This window comes from Saccostrea echinata, unplaced genomic scaffold (genome assembly GCF_033153115.1).
Source record: "Saccostrea echinata isolate AGI-Se365-2 ecotype Australia unplaced genomic scaffold, CSIRO_AGI_Sech_v1 ptg000014l, whole genome shotgun sequence".
Taxonomy (NCBI): Eukaryota; Metazoa; Mollusca; class Bivalvia; order Ostreida; family Ostreidae; genus Saccostrea; species Saccostrea echinata.
In genome coordinates, this window is record NW_026889763.1 from 16,177,907 (window position 1) to 16,195,271 (window position 17,365).

Genomic DNA, 17,365 nt, shown 5'->3' on the forward strand with positions numbered 1-17,365 from the left:
CTCCATGGCACCTTATCCCATCTCTGATGTTTTAAAGGTCCGTATATGCTCTGATCCTGATTTGTATCGTTTGAATGGACTTTGTAGCTTGAATACTGTTCGTTATCTCTTATTTAATTCAGATATATCGACATTTTATGAATTAACAATAGTTACTTCCATTCATATGCATGTCGACCCAATATATTCCAGTGAAGTCAAAATTAAAGATACCACATAGTCTGCAACATCTGTTTCATAACTGGATATTTTACTGATTATAGACGACTATGGCCAACCAACAACTAAATTGTATGACAAACGATCGAGATGACTTCATCTTTTCCATATTGTTAACTTTCCTTAAACACATTCAATCAAAAGCGATCTGCGGAAGAGAATTTATCTATTTTCAAATCCAAATATGAATTCGACAGTAACATCTACTCTCCCCACTTTTCTTTACTTTCTTCATATCCTGGCTAATAAAAATCACCAACAGTTAGGCCAGTAGAGGAATATTTCGGGCATTCCAACAGTCACTAGAAGAATTGGACTTTGCAGATGATTCCTAGCAAAGCGGAAAAAAGGATATTTAAAGCAAAACTGGAAAGTTTTCAACATGGCAGACATATGGGGCTAATTATAAATGTCAACAAAACAAAACTAATGAAGATAAAACTTTAGAAAAAGAAGTCACAGTAAACAACAACAGAATAGCTAAGGTAGATAATTTCGTTTATCTAGGCAGTAAGATCACATCCAACCATTGATAGCAAAAGCCATGACACCTTTGCAAACCTGTGGAACATTTGGAAATCTTCAACATTCAAAACCAAAGCCTAAATGAGGATTTTCAAGAAAATGTAAGTGGAATCTTCCTTTGTGGCTCTGAGTATTGAGGTGACAAATGAGAACACAAATATTAGATACCTTCCATACAAGCTGCCCTCACTGAATGCTCAAATTATTCTGGCTTATATCAGTCAGCAATGAGGATATGCACAAAAGATCATCAACAGCATTCTGAACAGTCATATCTGAAGAGATCAAAGAAGACATCAACAACAGTCATATCTGAACAGATCAAAGACTACATCAACAGCAGTTATATCTGAACAGATCAAAGACGACATCAACAACCAGCAGTCATTTCTGAACAGATCAAAGACGACATCAACAGTCAGCAGTCATATCTGAACAGGTCAAAAACGACATCAACAGCAGTAATATCTGAACAGGTCAAAAACGACATCAACAGCGGTTATATCTGAACAGGTCAAAGACGAAATCAAAAGCAGTCATATCTGAACAGATCTAAGACGTCATGAACAGCAGTTATATGTGAACAGATAAAAGACGACATCAGTAGTAGTCATATCTGAACAGATCAAAGACGTCATCAACAGCGGTTATTTCTGAACAGATCTAAGACGACATCAACAGCAGTCATATCTGAACAGATCAAAGACGACATCAATAGCAGTCATATCTGAACAGATCTAAGACGCCATCAACAGCAGTCATATCTGAACAGATCAAAGACGACATCAACAACAGTTATATCCGAACAGGTCAAAGACGCCGTCAACAGCAGTCATATCTGAACAGATCAAAGACGACATCAACAACAGTTATATCTGAACAGATCTAAGACGACATCAACAACAGTCATATCTGAACAGATCTAAGACGACATCAACAGCAGTTATATGTGAACAGATCTAAGACGTCATGAACAGCAGTTATATGTGAACAGATAAAAGACGACATTAGTAGTAGTCATATCTGAACAGATCAAAGACGTCATCAACAGCGGTTATTTCTGAACAGGTCAAAGACGACATCAACAGCAGTCATATTTGAACAGATCTAAGACGCCATCAACAGCAGTCATATCTGAACATGCAGATCAAAGACGACATCAACAACAGTTATATCCGAACAGTTCAAAGACTCCAACAGCAGTCATATCTGAACAGATCAAAGACGACATAAACAAAAAAAAAAAAAAAAAAAAAAACAAGAAAAAAAAATGGTTTATTCAATCGAAAACTTGCTATAACATATTGATTTTAGAAGAAGGAATATCGTAATTCAAAAGTCCATACTTATTAGTGTAAATTAGGGCCTATTTATTTAAGATCGTTCATGCAATCATTCATACAATTGTAATTTACATATTCTAAATAATGCATTAAGTTTATATAAAGAAGAAAAGGAGATATATGAACAAGGCATACGTCCTTTAGAAGCATTTAGATTCGTCTACTTCTTATTGTTATATAGTTTTTTACCATTATTAGGGGATATTGTTACACATTGCAAATCAAAGTAGCTTAAGCAATAATTAAAACAACTTCATAGATGGACTTAAACCTGTCAGGATATTAATATGTATTTTAATATTACATCAAATAAATACCAATGATCATCAATTAAAACTTACTGTTAATTGATTAATTTGTCATTCTTCCAATAATGAATCAAGTTACTGAACTTTTGTGACGTTGTATGATGGATGTTAATGTATGATGGATGTTAATGTCCGGAGGGATGTATAATATACCGGACGAACAGACCACAACGAAATGACCACTGTCCGAGCACGAGGATGTATAGCATCTCCTCGTCTTCTCTGTACTAGAGTATTCACCTGTTTGACGACGATGTCTTGTTGACTAATTCGTTTGTTTGAACTTGTGTTCTTTTCTAAGATGAATAATGACTGCGTTTGACATAATTGGAAAGTATATACTTTGATACATACATTTGATAAACAATCTTATTAAAGCCAAGTGCTGTGGTTTGTAAATGTAAACATATATTGATACACATTTAAAAATTGTTTCCTATAGATGTATATAAATCTATACTAAAAAAGTCCAAAATTTCCAGTTTTACTGAGCGGTCATAAAAAATCGATGTTTGACCACAGAGTGAGATATGGACCGCTTACGTCACACTGTGGGCGGATCAGCTAAATCTTATTTGCATTCATTGGCGTTCGACAGTGACAGAATTGACCGAGTTTTAGTGCAGATAAAGGAAATTGACATAATGGAAGCCAGCACAAGATACATGTATGTCAAAAAAAAAAAAAAAACAAAACATTTGACTGTTTTCAAGCGCAACGTGCGTTTTGTTTAACCATCGAACCAAACTGTTTGCCTTCGGTCTAACAGCCTCAGACAAACAGTTTGGTTCGAGGGGTACACAAAACGCACGTTGCCCTCTAACCCAGTCAATAAATGTGCATAGTATGCCAAATAAACCCCCACCCTTCCTATTCAAAAAAAAAAAAAAAAAAAAAAAAAAAAAAAAAAAAAATAGATCCGCGCCTGTATAACACAACGAGTCAGTCACTTTGAGAATGAAATATCTTGATTTAGATAGTAAATATATATTTTAAAATATTGTAGTCCATATTTATAAACATATGAATGTATTGGCGAATCCAACGAAAGAAGGGATATTTGGAAATGTCAAATTATTTTATAAAGAAATATGTAAAGAAGATTTAGGGGGAATTATACAACGATCGTAAAGGGACGATGTAGTACAGATTACTGACAGTATGAACAAATTAAGTTACTTAATAGATCGATAAGGCTTTGGATATAAATGCTGGGGTACTAATAGGCATACAATCTAAATCTACTTTAATGACCCATTCTGTACATTTTAGACCATGCCTAATATGTTAGAAAGTGAGAGTGGAATAGCTTAGGGCTAACTCTCGTACAGTGACGGGGTGGAGTCAAGGACAATAAATCTTCCTATTACTTGTTTAAGTGGGGTGGGAGGCTACACATTTCTGTGTCATTTGATCAACAGTGAGAATTACGGACAAATGTTCCTGGAAAAGAGATTCTAAAATATAAATGAAACTTCAACCTCCATGCCATAAAAAAAACACGTTTTCATCTATTGCACATAAAACTTTAATTTCTTTGCAAAAAGTATTTTGTTTTCTGAATATAGAGGATTACTGACGTCTTCTTTTATTTTATCCAGGTAAGTATTACATATATATGAGTATCATAAAATTCCTTATGAAACATTTTGAGGAATAAACCAAGGTTAACTCAGTAAATTTCTTGTAATTGACGTTTTAGAAATAGATTAATTGTTAAAGTACTAAATATAAATATATTTTCCGTATTTCTTTTCAGAGAGATCAATAAAGTTTAAAATTAATTAATATTGATATGTTTTAGTGACCAAATTTTGGGTCCCCCAAAAGGTCTTTATAAGGTATTTAAGCTCCAATATGCCTTTGTTAATACAATGATATGAAATAATTCTCTCTCTTTTTTCGTTATGATTTTTACAAATAAATTTTAGTAAAGTATTTTTTACAGTTACATGCAATATACGTACAAAATTACAGTGCATAAAGACACAAAAAGAAAGGGGGGAACTGAAAATGTTTATTCTGAGGGTAAGGCTTTCTACAGGGATATTATCTTGTAAAGAGTTTTTTAGATAACTTGTTCAACATTGATTTGTGAAAATTAATAAATATGTCATTTCTAGTCGCAGAGTATAATGAGTAGCTTGTGAAACATCAGAGGTGATAAATTTGATAAATTTACTATGTTTATTTTCACATAATTTTCCTATAAGAAGCTTACTTGAGTCGAGTAATAGTTCCACTGGGTAACAGGGAATACAGAACCTTATCCGACACTGCAAAATCTCACGATGTTTACTTATTTTAAAAGTAAGTAGTAAGTAAGGCCATCTTAATTTTTTTTCTGTTTGGCGTCTATCTATCATTCAAGAATCTATCCACCTCTCAAGGCTCTCATAGAAAACAAACAAACCGAAAAATACTACTCAAACTTTAAAGTCATAAACGACATCATTTCCCCGACTTAATTCAGTTTTTGTGCATAGAACTAAGGATAAAACAAGGAAGATTTCTGATGAAGAGGAACGTTCCTCTCTTAAATTGCACCTAAATTTCTCAAAAAGCTCCCTTGTAGAGGCTCAGTTATTGACTTTTAGACCATTTTCGACTTCAGATTTGAAAAAATCAGGTTTAAAAAAGGAATTTTGATTTTCTCTTTTTGATTTGGATTGTGTTCCGTATTTCCCGATCATGACAAGGAGCATACGGCGGGTGTAACCGGTCAGGGGATACTCACTCCTCCAAGGCACCTGACCCCACCTCTGATGTTTAAGAGGCCCATGTTTGCCCTGCTCCTGATTTGTATTGTTTGAATGGACTTATGAGCTTAAATACTGTTCGTTATCTCAATATTTCTTTATTCAACAGATTTAATTTTCGAATTCTCTTTGTCTCCTGAAAAGATACACTCCTTTGAAAAATCGAGGTTGTAAATAAAAATATACACATAATCTTACAGACTCTTGAGAAATGTAGGAAGAAAGCTACAGAATTCAAAAACGTTTCAACCAAAAATTCAATTCCTGGGCTAGTGATTGTCTGTGTGTATGTGTGTGATCTGGGATATCAAAAATTAAGAAGCACGCGACCGGATGCTAAACATTAGAATAACATAGTTTTTGCGTTGCACTTAATATGTCATTTTTGAATTCACCATAGACTGGCACTTTGGAGATGCTTACTTCATTTCGATAGAAATACAAATCTAGAATTATAATACAGGGTATAAATTAAAAAAAATTATTTAAAGATTATTATTTTCATATCAATACTCTATCTAAATACAAGCTTTAAGTTAATGAACTTTTTGGACGTTTAATCAGCCTGACCATGCCCTGAAGGCTTTAAAATTATTTAAATATGTATTCAGAGGCCGCACCATGGCCAGACTGCTACGACATGACCACTACACAATAGCAAGGATGTTACCATCTCGTCCCTGTACTATAGACTGTACCAAAGACTGTACTAGAGTACGTGTGTACGTTTTTTGATGACTTCATTTTAAGATGGTTTACATGCATATTTTGATAAAACCAGGGACCTATATACTAACGGGATAAGCAACTCCTTCAGCGCCATGTTTGATTACCCAAAACGCCAACACAACACTGGAAAGTTTTTGAAAGTACGTTTTTTCCCAAAGAAAAGTTTTTTTTCTGATTAATGTTATCTGTTCTTTTTGTGTATGGGAATGGATTTTTAATAAATTTTCATGCACACATTATAAAATAATTCAAATATCTAGTAAACAACCACCAAAATCGGCGAATTCTCGGAAGTACGGCCGATCAACTGATGAAGGGCATGCACTGATTTTTAAATAAACGTTATTACTACTAAGATAAGGAGTAAAAAGCTAACAACAAATCTTGAATATTTTTTGATAGATAAATTAAGGTTTTATTCTGAAATATTTGCTAGCAAAAGATATATGTTTTAAAATAAAATTGACTAACGAAATCCCGCAACTTACGAGATATCGCGAGACTTGCCTATCCCGTTAGTATATATAGGTTCCTGATAAAACGATAACCTCAAAATTAGTTTTCCCAGGCCTTAAATTCTTAGCGCCATAATGCCATGACTCAGACCGCGTGCTTTGCTATTTATAGCTCTGGTAGAAGTTGGTGGAGGAACACGGATTGGGCGCTTAGATCTATCATCGTGCTTTCTGTAGAGGTGAGTGTGTGGTTCTTTTTTAATCTGCAAATAATTGAAATCAGATTGTGGATTCCACGTTTCCGTTATTCTTCTTCGTAATTTGAAAAAGAAAACGGTGTTAAAAATTAACAAGTGGTCAATGGGTATTTAAAGCAAGAAAATGGCAGTGGATGAGGGAGCCATTATGTTTGGCTTGGCAGAGAACCAACAATACTGACCAGGCAGTGAAGGATATTTATTTAATATTTCTCTCGTACACATGTAGGATACTATAGTGTGGAATCAATTAGGCCAGTCGGGAACCTTTTCTGTGTCTTAAAAAAATGATAAGACGACGCTTTGTTTGTTACCATGTGGTCGGTGTTTGCATTTTATACTCCTCAAACAGTGGAAACAATCGACTGGTAACAATAGGCTTCCCGTGACGAGAGTTGAAAATCTTTGCCCCAGGCTACGGGCACCTGTTAATTGGCCTGTCACACCGACTCCAGTGTTAATCCCGTGAGGAATTCTTTTTACAAACACCGCCCTCAGGTAATTAATGATAAAAAAAAAAGCGTTATTCGTTGAAGAGGAAATTAAATTTTTACTGTCCTAGGAGAAGGTGCAGACCAAATTTCGACTGTGAATTTTACTGTTATTATGAAAGACATGAAATTATAATTATTATTTATTAATGTCTCCGCTAATTGCTCCGCTGATGAACTGTGTTGTCATGGTAAGATCTTTTATTCTCCTAGCCTATGGGAATTATAGAACAACGCAAAGCGTTTCTGTTTAATGGGTATAGAATAGCTTTTGAATTGATGTAATTTTTACATGTAGAATGTTTCCGCATTGTGCGTCATTTTGTTTGCTTATTATTTTTTTTTTATCTTTGATGTCTTTGATTAACTTCCAAATCTGGACGTTGGATCTTGAACATCTTTCATGCAAGCTAGATATACGTGCTTTTTATTTTTGATATCATCACTGATTTTTGTTGTTCTTGTTGATATGAAATTTACATGAAGCATTGCAGAGTAAATATGGATAATATAAAAGACGGGGAAAATCAGCTAGATCCAAGTAGACTTTAATTAAGTTATTCTTTTGTAAATATATATTTTATGTGCCGCTTGTGTAATTAACTGTAGACAATATTCTAACACCCAAACACGTGCGAACGGAGGATTTGTCGGTCTTACCATTCATATGTCCGAATTAAGTCTCGTAAAATTGGTAAATATATCAGATAATTAACTGATTAATATAAATGAATACGATCCATGCATGGTAAGTTTGCGTATAATTTTCTACGGAAAAAAAATTGGTAATGCATTAAATGTTTTTTTTTTCTCTCCTCTTGGCCAACATTTTGGTAATTCCTAAAATTTATACTGTAAAACAAAATGAATTGGAGATGCATATGAATTTAAGCCATTTTATGCGAGAAAAATGGTTCTCTAATTCAATGAGTATAATCTATTTGTCCTGAGATGTCGCAGAGTTATCAGGCCGCGCTCGTTGTGAATTGTGAAACATTCTTAACAAACAGAATTTTGTAATGTGTGATATATTGATGCACTGGTCTAAATTATTGAAAATTTGCACATATTCTGAGATTTTTTCCCCTTCAAATTTCGATGTCAATTAGGTCGTTAAAAATATGCAAAATTACAGACTTTATAACGTGAAATAAATTACGTTAGTTGAATATTCTCATTGATATCGCAATGGTTGCCTTTTGTATCTTAGGTAACCGTATCCTATTATTTATGTTAAATAAGTTGAGTTACAAAATGAGGAAATTCGAAATCCGCATCTAGATATTTACGTGCTCCGGGAAAAATGTAATCGTGAGTAATGTTCAGCATCATATGTAGTTTTATGTTATCTTCCTACTTCATTAATCATGTTAATTAATATCCGGGTCAATAACACTCAATTTTGGTGTAGGGCCATTAGGAGGTAAGGTCCTGTGCTACTCTAGTTTTACTGATTATCTCTAAACAAATATCTGCCTGAGTGATAAATTATATCCAAAAGCATTATTTTAAAAAAAAAAAGCTAAGTTGAAAAGAAAAATGAATTTATTTTAAATTTTTTTTTTAATCGTGTAGCTGATGATAAAGTGTATACACTGCATGAACACTTTTACCAAGAAACTGACATCGTAGGATACTGTTCAAATGATAAGGGTCGATTTTTTTTCCCTCCAAGGCCAATGATAACGTCAAAGACTGACTTTTCTATTTCAGTTTTGCAAGCATCGCGTATGTTGATTTTACAATAAGCTGTACATTCGCTGTTTGGCTAATGGTTCAATAGATAGAGGGGTGCTGTGGAGAACAAATTCCTTCTCTAATTATCATTCCACATATTCCATCTCTCTTGGCAACATACACTGTAGAATTAGAATCTCCCGACATAAAAGCGACAGAGAGTTGTTTTAACTGCATGCGATGGATTTGTACAAAGGGGATTGTCTACAAAACGGGGTCATCTGCTATTGTATTGTATGTACAGATCTTCTTATCTCTGTACAAATGGATATAAGTAGATGAGTAAGTCATATACAAAGTCCAGTGAACTTACACAGTATTCTCGGTCGCACGTGATTCTTGATGAAAATGGACATAATATAATCTGATACAGTGGAGGAAAAATGGTTTGCTTGGAGAAAGTAATAATGTCAATATGCGCTGTGATCGGATCTACTACGTGGTAAATATATAGTAAAATTTGAAAAAGGCTCAATGAAATTAATGAATATAAAATTGGTTCTCTTTCAGTTATATCAAACCAGTGACGCCATGTTGGACGACAGCGACACCACGCGGCTAGAAATACGAAAAGGAAAGTTTGTGTTCAAATTGGCGGTCAGAGGAAATGGAGAGAATTTACCTAAATTTCTAAAACAAGAAGGAGACCAAGAATTGTTCACGGAGAAAAAGCCCGGATCTGTTGAGGGGTACTCTGGACCAGACAGATACAGAGATTCCGGGGAGGGAGGCAGTGATTCTGACAGTATGTGTGGATTTCCACCAATACAAGTGTGTAAAAGTCATCCGGGCTCCTGGAAATCATCAAATTTAAATTTCATTAAAAATGAAAATGAACTAGAGGAACGGAGAATCAAACAAAACGATGAATGTATTATTCATGGAGATGGATATGCAAATGTAAATGACGAAGCTGAAGTTGTAATAGAAACTAAACCGTTTGAGTTTGTTACTGATCATGTGAATGACTTTGTGAATCACGCACGTGATATTGACGAGGGTGGACAGAATGACAGTGATGGACAGTGTGAATACGATTACATTCTGGACTTGGACGACTCTCGATCTCAGTCCCCTTTTATGAATGGAAACTCTACATCCTTAACTGATCTAAATAATGCTGAATTTAAAAACGTTAATGAAGAGAACAATTGTCATACACGCACAGAGTGTACACTCAAAGACATGAAAACTTGCGATAATCATGTAAGCCAAGATAATATTGATGAACTTCCAAGATATAAAAATTGTAAAGCAGACAATATGAATACTGAACAAGAGCAGAACGACGATTCTCATTCTCGGTTTAACAAAATGGTGGACGTTGACGACGGAGACGAGACAGAGACTGAATTTGATCCACTTGAGGGCGACGAATGGGAAGGAATGAAAACAGTGCAATCGAACATCACTTCCGGAATGAATAGAAGAGACGTAGACAAAAGCTTAGGGGCTAAAGGTGGCGCTACTGATGAAGAGAATTCGTCTGATGACGATGATCTCATTAGTCAGTACGTAACCTATATGCCAAGGGAGATCAGTCGATCGGTCAATTCAAAGAGGCGCGCCGCGCGCGAGCCTCCAACTTCCGCGACTTACAGACGGTGCAGTTCCGAATTATCTCGCTATTTTTGTGAGAAATGTGGGATATCATATAAATCGTTTTCAGACTATCAAACCCACAAAAGGACACACAAAAAGAACAAATGCGAAGTATGTTTCAAGCAATTTAAAAATGCGAAAGGTCTTCTTAAGCATTCAAACATTCACACAGGCGACAATTTATCGACTTGTTCTTTTTGTAGGAAAACATTTAATTATAAGAAAAATCTTTATCATCATATTCACAAAATACATTCGTCGCATCTATCTTACGAAAAAGTTACCGAAATTATAAGTGCTAAAAACGAGAAGTCGTCATCTTTTAAATCGAATAAATCGTGTTCCGAAAAACTTAAGACAGAAGGATTGAAGGCAGAAGATGCATCAGGCGCGAAAAGGGCGATCGGGAGTCAGCCAGTTGAATATACACGAAAGAGGAAAGGAATTTTGCTTAAGGAGTGCTCTGTTTGTATAAAAAAGTTCGAGCCCCGGATTTTAGAACGGCACATGCGCTCACACACTGGAGAGCGTCCACACGCTTGTGATATGTGTCCGTTTAGATGTTCCCAGCTTGGTAATCTCAACAAACACAAAGCACACGTACATGAGAGGAAGGAGGGAGACCAGATACTGAGATACAAATGTGACAAGTGTGACAAGCGATTTTACGACAAAACCCACTTACGACGCCACGCCCTCACACATTTTGAGAAGTCTGTGAAACATTACGAATGCCCTGTATGTAAGAAACAGTTTCGGTTTGACAGTGGACTACGGAGGCACATGCAGCTTCGCAAAGACGGACTAAAGATCAGCTGTGGTATTTGTAACAGACAATTCTATGATTCCTCTGGACTGAAGAAACATCTTGAACAACACACAAGTAAGACTGAACTACCCCTTTCCGATTAATTTGTCGTCCATACAGCTGTAAGAATACAATTTTAGTTATCGCCCAACAACTGTGTTGTTCAGCGTTGAAATTGTCAATATCAGAATTACTACAGAATCACTAATAGACATTAAATTAGAATCTCAACTTTAATAGTAATTAAAACTGCATACCACATAATGAGTCAACATCGGGCTTAGTAAACACATGGGAGAATACATCTGGTGCACAGAAAACTAAAAAAGAAATATTTTCGATAATTTTGAAAATTACCTGTTAAAGTTGCATGAGTTTGATAAATGTGACTTACCATGTTTACGTATTGTGGAGGTTGGGACCGATTTAATATTTGTCAGGAAATGCATTTACTTGATTAAGCAGTTTGTATTTTTTTTAAAGGTCCAAAAAATTAAAAAAAAAAAAAAAAACTTTAAAACTGTCATTGGCGTTAAAATTTTCTGAATTTCATCGAATAGTGCTGGTATCAGTTACAAACACGGATCTACATAATTAATTTGGAGCTCATAGAAATTAGAACGGGTTTCATAATCGGCATCTGATGTCTGCATTGCTTGAAGGAGGCGAGCGTATTAATATGGAGATGTTTGTAGTATTAACTATTAGTACTACTAGTATATAATTTTTTCCTATCTACGCAGGCCAGCTGCCTTACAGATGTGAACCATGTCAGTGTTCATTCAACTCAGTCCACGCCCTAAGAAGACACAAAGCCAGTCATACTGGAACCAAGAGATCACGTGTAACAAAAGCTTCTCCAGCAAGGAAAGAAACAAATGAAAATCGAACACGCACAAATAAGTGAACTTCCGGTGTTTTTATGTGTATCACACTCCTATGTGAACAATGCACCGTTAATTGGAAAACTCCATAATGAACTCCGTGTAAAGATTGTTTAAAGAGAAAATAAGAAAAACAAATATGCTATTGTTTATAGACTGTGATAATTTACAAAAATTTGAAGTGTCAAGATATTGAAAGTATGTATCATGTAACTACTGATTTTGAAAGACAAAATGAGTTTCTCGTGGAAGAGGAAAACTCATTTCTTTAGCTGATACTAGGAACATATGTTTTTAATGAATAGAAATACTCTCAGTGTTGACTTGTAAATAATGATGGATGTTTCTCGATATTGGTACAGACGTTAATGTAGATGAAATTCGTCCTGAACATCTGTTATCAATATGATGTAGTTAGTTTTCTGCAAGAAATCCGCGATAACTTTATACATAATCCCAAATTTCCTCTGAAGTTAATCATAATTAGTTCATGTAAGAAGAGCTATCCTGTTAAAAAAACACTGTGATTTTTAAAGTTTATTCATCTGGCAATAATGCGGTGTATTAAAAAGGGTCTTAGGAAGCAATTTTAGTTGGGGAAGGGACCACCTACCGCCTAACAACAATTCCTTGACAAGCCCCCTCCCCAAAAAGGTACCAGACATTACTTTTGAGGAGGCACAACAATAAAACTTGTTTATTGTCCTTCGCGAAGGCGAGGGACATTAAATCTCATTCGTCTGTTACAAAACTTAACCTTGCTCATAACTTTTGAATGAGAAAAGATCTAAGTATAAGGGGTTTTATATTTCATGTGTACACAACCTGTGATAAGATCTTTTCAAATATAATATGATTTTTGATCGCCTGACCTTTACCTTGAAATTTGACCTTTTCAGAAATTTCAATATTGGTTATAACTTTTGAATGAGAGAAGACAAGGCATTCATATTTGACGCGCATTACTTGTGACTTAAGGATATGTGAACCTGACGATTTTGAACCTACCGCGCAACTCGAACTGCTGAAGATCAGGTCAATGTCGTGATCATACGTGGTTTTGCTATTAAACTATTCTAAAGGATCGTAAACACCGAATTCCTTGTGAAATAAAGTCAAATTAAATTAATATTGCATGTTTTTCATAAATTTTTGCTTTTTGCTTGTTCTTCCGACCTCGGAGCATTTACGACATACCCTTGCCGTTTTGCGACACCATGTCGGTAGAGAGGGACGCCACGATACATTTGCACGGAAAACACAGTATATATTCCAGTAAAGGATTATATTTAGGCAAGAAATATAGAGATTGATGCTGTTAGGTTTCGTGCAACAACTTCCCAAGCGATGTCACCTCTGAATACAGTATCATGATGCACTACATGGTTTCAGGTTAGTAAAAATAAACAGCAGAATAAACATGCACCAAACACTGAAACAGAATGATAACTTCACACCTTATATACTTATTCTTTGGTTGTAATTAATATCATTATAGCACCATCGACATTCATTTTCTTACTAACCGGGATTTACATCATTCACGTCAGTTTAAACTTTTTAATTTAAGCTTTAATTTAAAATTGCAGAAAATCTGCCAAATTTTCCTATACAGTTTCATATATATAGATATCTCGCTCATAAATTCAAAAAGATGGGAAAAATAAACATCTAGCATGACATCAGTGACCTCTGAGTATGATATTTGGTGCCAGATATTTTGTACCTGTGTTTTTCAGACTTGAAAATATACAAGTTGCATAAAATATTTACCTCTTGGGGTTGCTTTAAAGTCTTTTAATTCTTAGTGGGGTCAAAATTTTCCTTCATTTATGAATATGGAATTATAATATAGTCTGAAGTGACATTTCTAAGATAAACATTGTAATTACTTTTTGTTTACTAGAGTCAAACTATCAAATTACACTTCACTAGCCAAGTGACAAACTTAATGATAAACAATTCAGTATGATGCATGTCTGTGCAATACAAGATATGACTTATTAAAAAATGATGGGTTATGTACTTAGCCTAAGAAATGAAGTAATGTGGGGAAAAAAAGACTTGATCAAAAAGTGTTCATAATTTTTTTTAAGACAACAAATTGACCAATTTTATTCTTATTTCAAAAGAACAGGACTCCTTTTCTTGAGTGAGCTTGAACACTGTGGTGACTTTACACATTCATTCATTAGTCTTTGTTGTTGGTTATGGATGCTTATATGCTGCATAATTCTTTTAGAATTTTGGAATTGTATGAAAATTTTAATAAATAATAATTAGCACTTTTTATTATTATATCAATTTCAGATAAAGGAAGGAAGATGTTTTAGAGAGAGATAATTCCCAAAACAATGTGAGATTACAGATTATGGAAGATTGCTGGGCATTATGACAAACAAAGGTCTGATTAAACATTAAATATCCATTTGCCATTCAATCATTTGCAAACAATTTAACTTCAAGACCTATATGGCTTTGGATCTCTACTAAAATAAATTTTAGCAAATGAATAATTATACTGCTTTAAATGATGTAACTGTTCTATGAAATTATTTACTTACTACCGGTAATAACTAATTGACATTGATTGTACATATTCAAAGAATATCTATAAAATTTACTTGTAAATTGAATATATTTGTGACTGATTTGTTTTTTGTACAGGTATCAAGGAGAAATATGAACAATGTAGGTCAGCAGTCAAAATCTCTCACCTTATTCAACTCTTAGCAGCATGTTCCTATGGATCCAGATGCATTAAAAGATTTCTATTGTGTTGCAACCAATGGGATAGGTAGGAATGAATTAATTTTATTAAAATAAAAAAAAATGGGTTCACTATGCATTCAATTCTGGTGGTGGTGGTGATGGGGGGGGGGGGGGGTAATATATTTTCTGGCCTTCAATAAGGACAAAATGTTTTTATTTCCCAGCTTACCAAAGACAAATTATGACAGCAAGATTATTATTTTATTTTCACTGGAATAAATTAGACAAAAGAAAAAAATATTCACAGTGGAGAAGAATTTTTTTATTTTATTAACATCTTCTAGGTCAGATTATTTCCAAAATCTGCCCTCAAAATCAAAAGGTCCTCCTTTAACTTGCTAGCATGATAATAGAATTTTTAAAAATATAACTTTTTGAAGCCTCATTAGACTAGTAGTCATATTTCATAAATAACTGGAAAGGTGTCAAATTATTAAAATGTTATATAGTAATGTAGTAAATTTTAAATAGGTATTATATACAGTTTAACTTTGATATCTCGAACACTGATATCTTGAATACCATGGATATGTCGAAGTGATTAGGTAGTCCCAACTACTTATCCTTAAAGTATTTTACCCCTTATATCTTGAATGCTCGGATATCTCGAAGTTTTTTCTCAGTCCCATCTAGTTCGAGATAATGAGGTTTGACTGTATTTACAATTTTACTTGTATATATATATATATATATATATATATATATAATATATATATATATATATATATATATATATATATATATATATATATATAAAGCACTAAAAATGACCAACGACACGAACAATAATAATTGTCGTTGGTCATTTTTAGTGCTTTATATAAATTTCCATCCGTGACCTTGTATCTACTTAGTAGATCCGACACTTAGGATATACAGTGTTGTTGGTTTTTAGTGCTTTTTATATATATATATATATTTATATATATATATATATATATATATATATATATATATATATATATATATATATATACACCCATAAGATAAACCTATGCTGTATCCACGGGTATGTGCTTTATCAATAGCACGTCTTCCAGTTTCGACACAATCCCTAGGCCTCGCTTCAAGATGTAGACTTATCAAATCTTCTAATTGTGAAAGTTCTGTGTTATCAAATGAATGCTGATGAGCAAAAATGTTCATTAAAAATGACAAAAAAACTAATTACACTTCAATGAAATGTCAAAATTTATCAATGTACTGGCTACAGCGATAAAGGATGTAACCCCCCCCCCCCCCCCCCCCCCCCACACACACACACCCACACCCACCCACACCCACACACCCACACACACACAATTGCTCTCATAGGAAATGTTAGATCTAGCAGTTAAGTTGTAGTTGGAATATATTGGCAAGCCTTGCGAATATACACCATTCAACTCATTGGATAAAGCAAATATCAAATCACACAATATAGATATCCTCTATATATCCATGTCCACTTATCATTTGAAGGTTAACACTAAAATGGATTTTATTTTCAGGCTAAGAATCACACTGTTTTGCCTCTGTCACCAAAGACTGAAATGTTTACTTCAAAAGACCTTCACCTGCAGTTATTAATATTTCAGCAAAGTTCGTGGCCCAAAAAAGCTTGCAGTTGAAAAGGAAAGGAAAGATAAAAAAGATTCACTATGTCATAGAAGCTAGCCTTACTAGAAGTGTGTAGAAACTTTTGTCAAGGTTAAAGAAATCATTTTGTATAAACAGAACTAACAGTTATTGCTCAAACTTTTTAACAGGGATAATTTAAACTGGTGATTGTTATCGTTATATGTTGTACATTTTGATACTATTTCCAATTAGATTATGCAAAAATATGTCATTTGTATCAGATAATGCTTATAAGTGTTAATGTGAGTTTAAACAGAGGAAATTCGGACTGCAATTTTTGGGGAATTAGATTATGAAAATACACTACTTTTATATAGGATTTAGATCCTTTTGTCCTATATTCTAATACATTGTACATTCAATGGTTAAAAGTTCCTTGTATAGATATTTAATGGGAATTTATTGTTCATTTTTTCTGCCATCATTCAGAATAAAAAAGTAATGTTTAAAGGAAAATAGGAAATCGGGGTGATAATTATCTTAATTATTAAAGACCGATTCATAATTTTCTTTATATGCATGATTTTTAGTTTTATTTCAAGATAGTAATATATTTAAAATCAAATAAAATAATTTTTTTGTTTGATTTTTTATACATCAACACAGATAAATGTGCTTTAGGAATCAGTTTTTAAAAAAAGTTAGAGAAAATTCAGGTTACCATATCTTTTTTTCCGATTCATGTACATACCAATTTTTTTCCTCTGTTACATAGCTATATATCACTTCTTTAAAATGAAGTTGAAAAATAAAATATTCAATTATACCAAGTGTGATTTTATAACCTTTTTTGTAGTCAAGGGCAAGGAAATATAGTCAAATTTAAAGAGGGCAGAGGAAATTCAGACTGTGATTG

The 17,365-nt window shown here is 33.8% G+C and overlaps 1 protein-coding gene and 1 long non-coding RNA gene across 3 annotated transcripts; both read left to right on the forward strand.

Moving 5' to 3' along the window:
• The first annotated feature begins 6,658 nt into the window (after positions 1-6,658).
• On the forward strand, positions 6,659-12,433 carry LOC133186829 (zinc finger protein ZFP2-like). 2 transcript variants are annotated; one of them, XM_061322176.1, is made up of 3 exons: positions 6,659-7,093; positions 9,334-11,308; positions 11,977-12,433. In XM_061322176.1, the coding sequence occupies exons 2-3, from the start codon at positions 9,355-9,357 to the stop codon at positions 12,138-12,140; spliced, it is 2,118 nt and encodes a 705-aa protein (XP_061178160.1). In that variant the 5' UTR covers positions 6,659-7,093; positions 9,334-9,354; the 3' UTR covers positions 12,141-12,433. The 2 variants fall into 2 exon arrangements, with proteins under 2 accessions (XP_061178160.1, XP_061178159.1); XM_061322175.1 differs by lacking the exon at positions 6,659-7,093 and adding an exon at positions 9,010-9,105.
• Positions 12,434-13,378: 945 nt separating this feature from the next.
• LOC133187283 (uncharacterized) lies at positions 13,379-17,129 on the forward strand. The gene is made up of 4 exons (XR_009721163.1): positions 13,379-13,509; positions 14,428-14,521; positions 14,785-14,914; positions 16,380-17,129. It is a non-coding gene; the product is annotated as an uncharacterized LOC133187283 (long non-coding RNA).
• The last annotated feature ends 236 nt before the right edge of the window (positions 17,130-17,365 follow it).

Coding starts and splice junctions, on each gene's coding strand:
- LOC133186829 (XM_061322176.1), top strand. CDS start 9,355: ATGTTGGACGACAGCGACACCACGCGGCTAGAAATACGAAAAGGAAAG. Junction 11,309..11,976: donor ACATCTTGAACAACACACAA/GTAAGACTGAAC, acceptor CTATCTACGCAG/GCCAGCTGCCTTACAGATGT.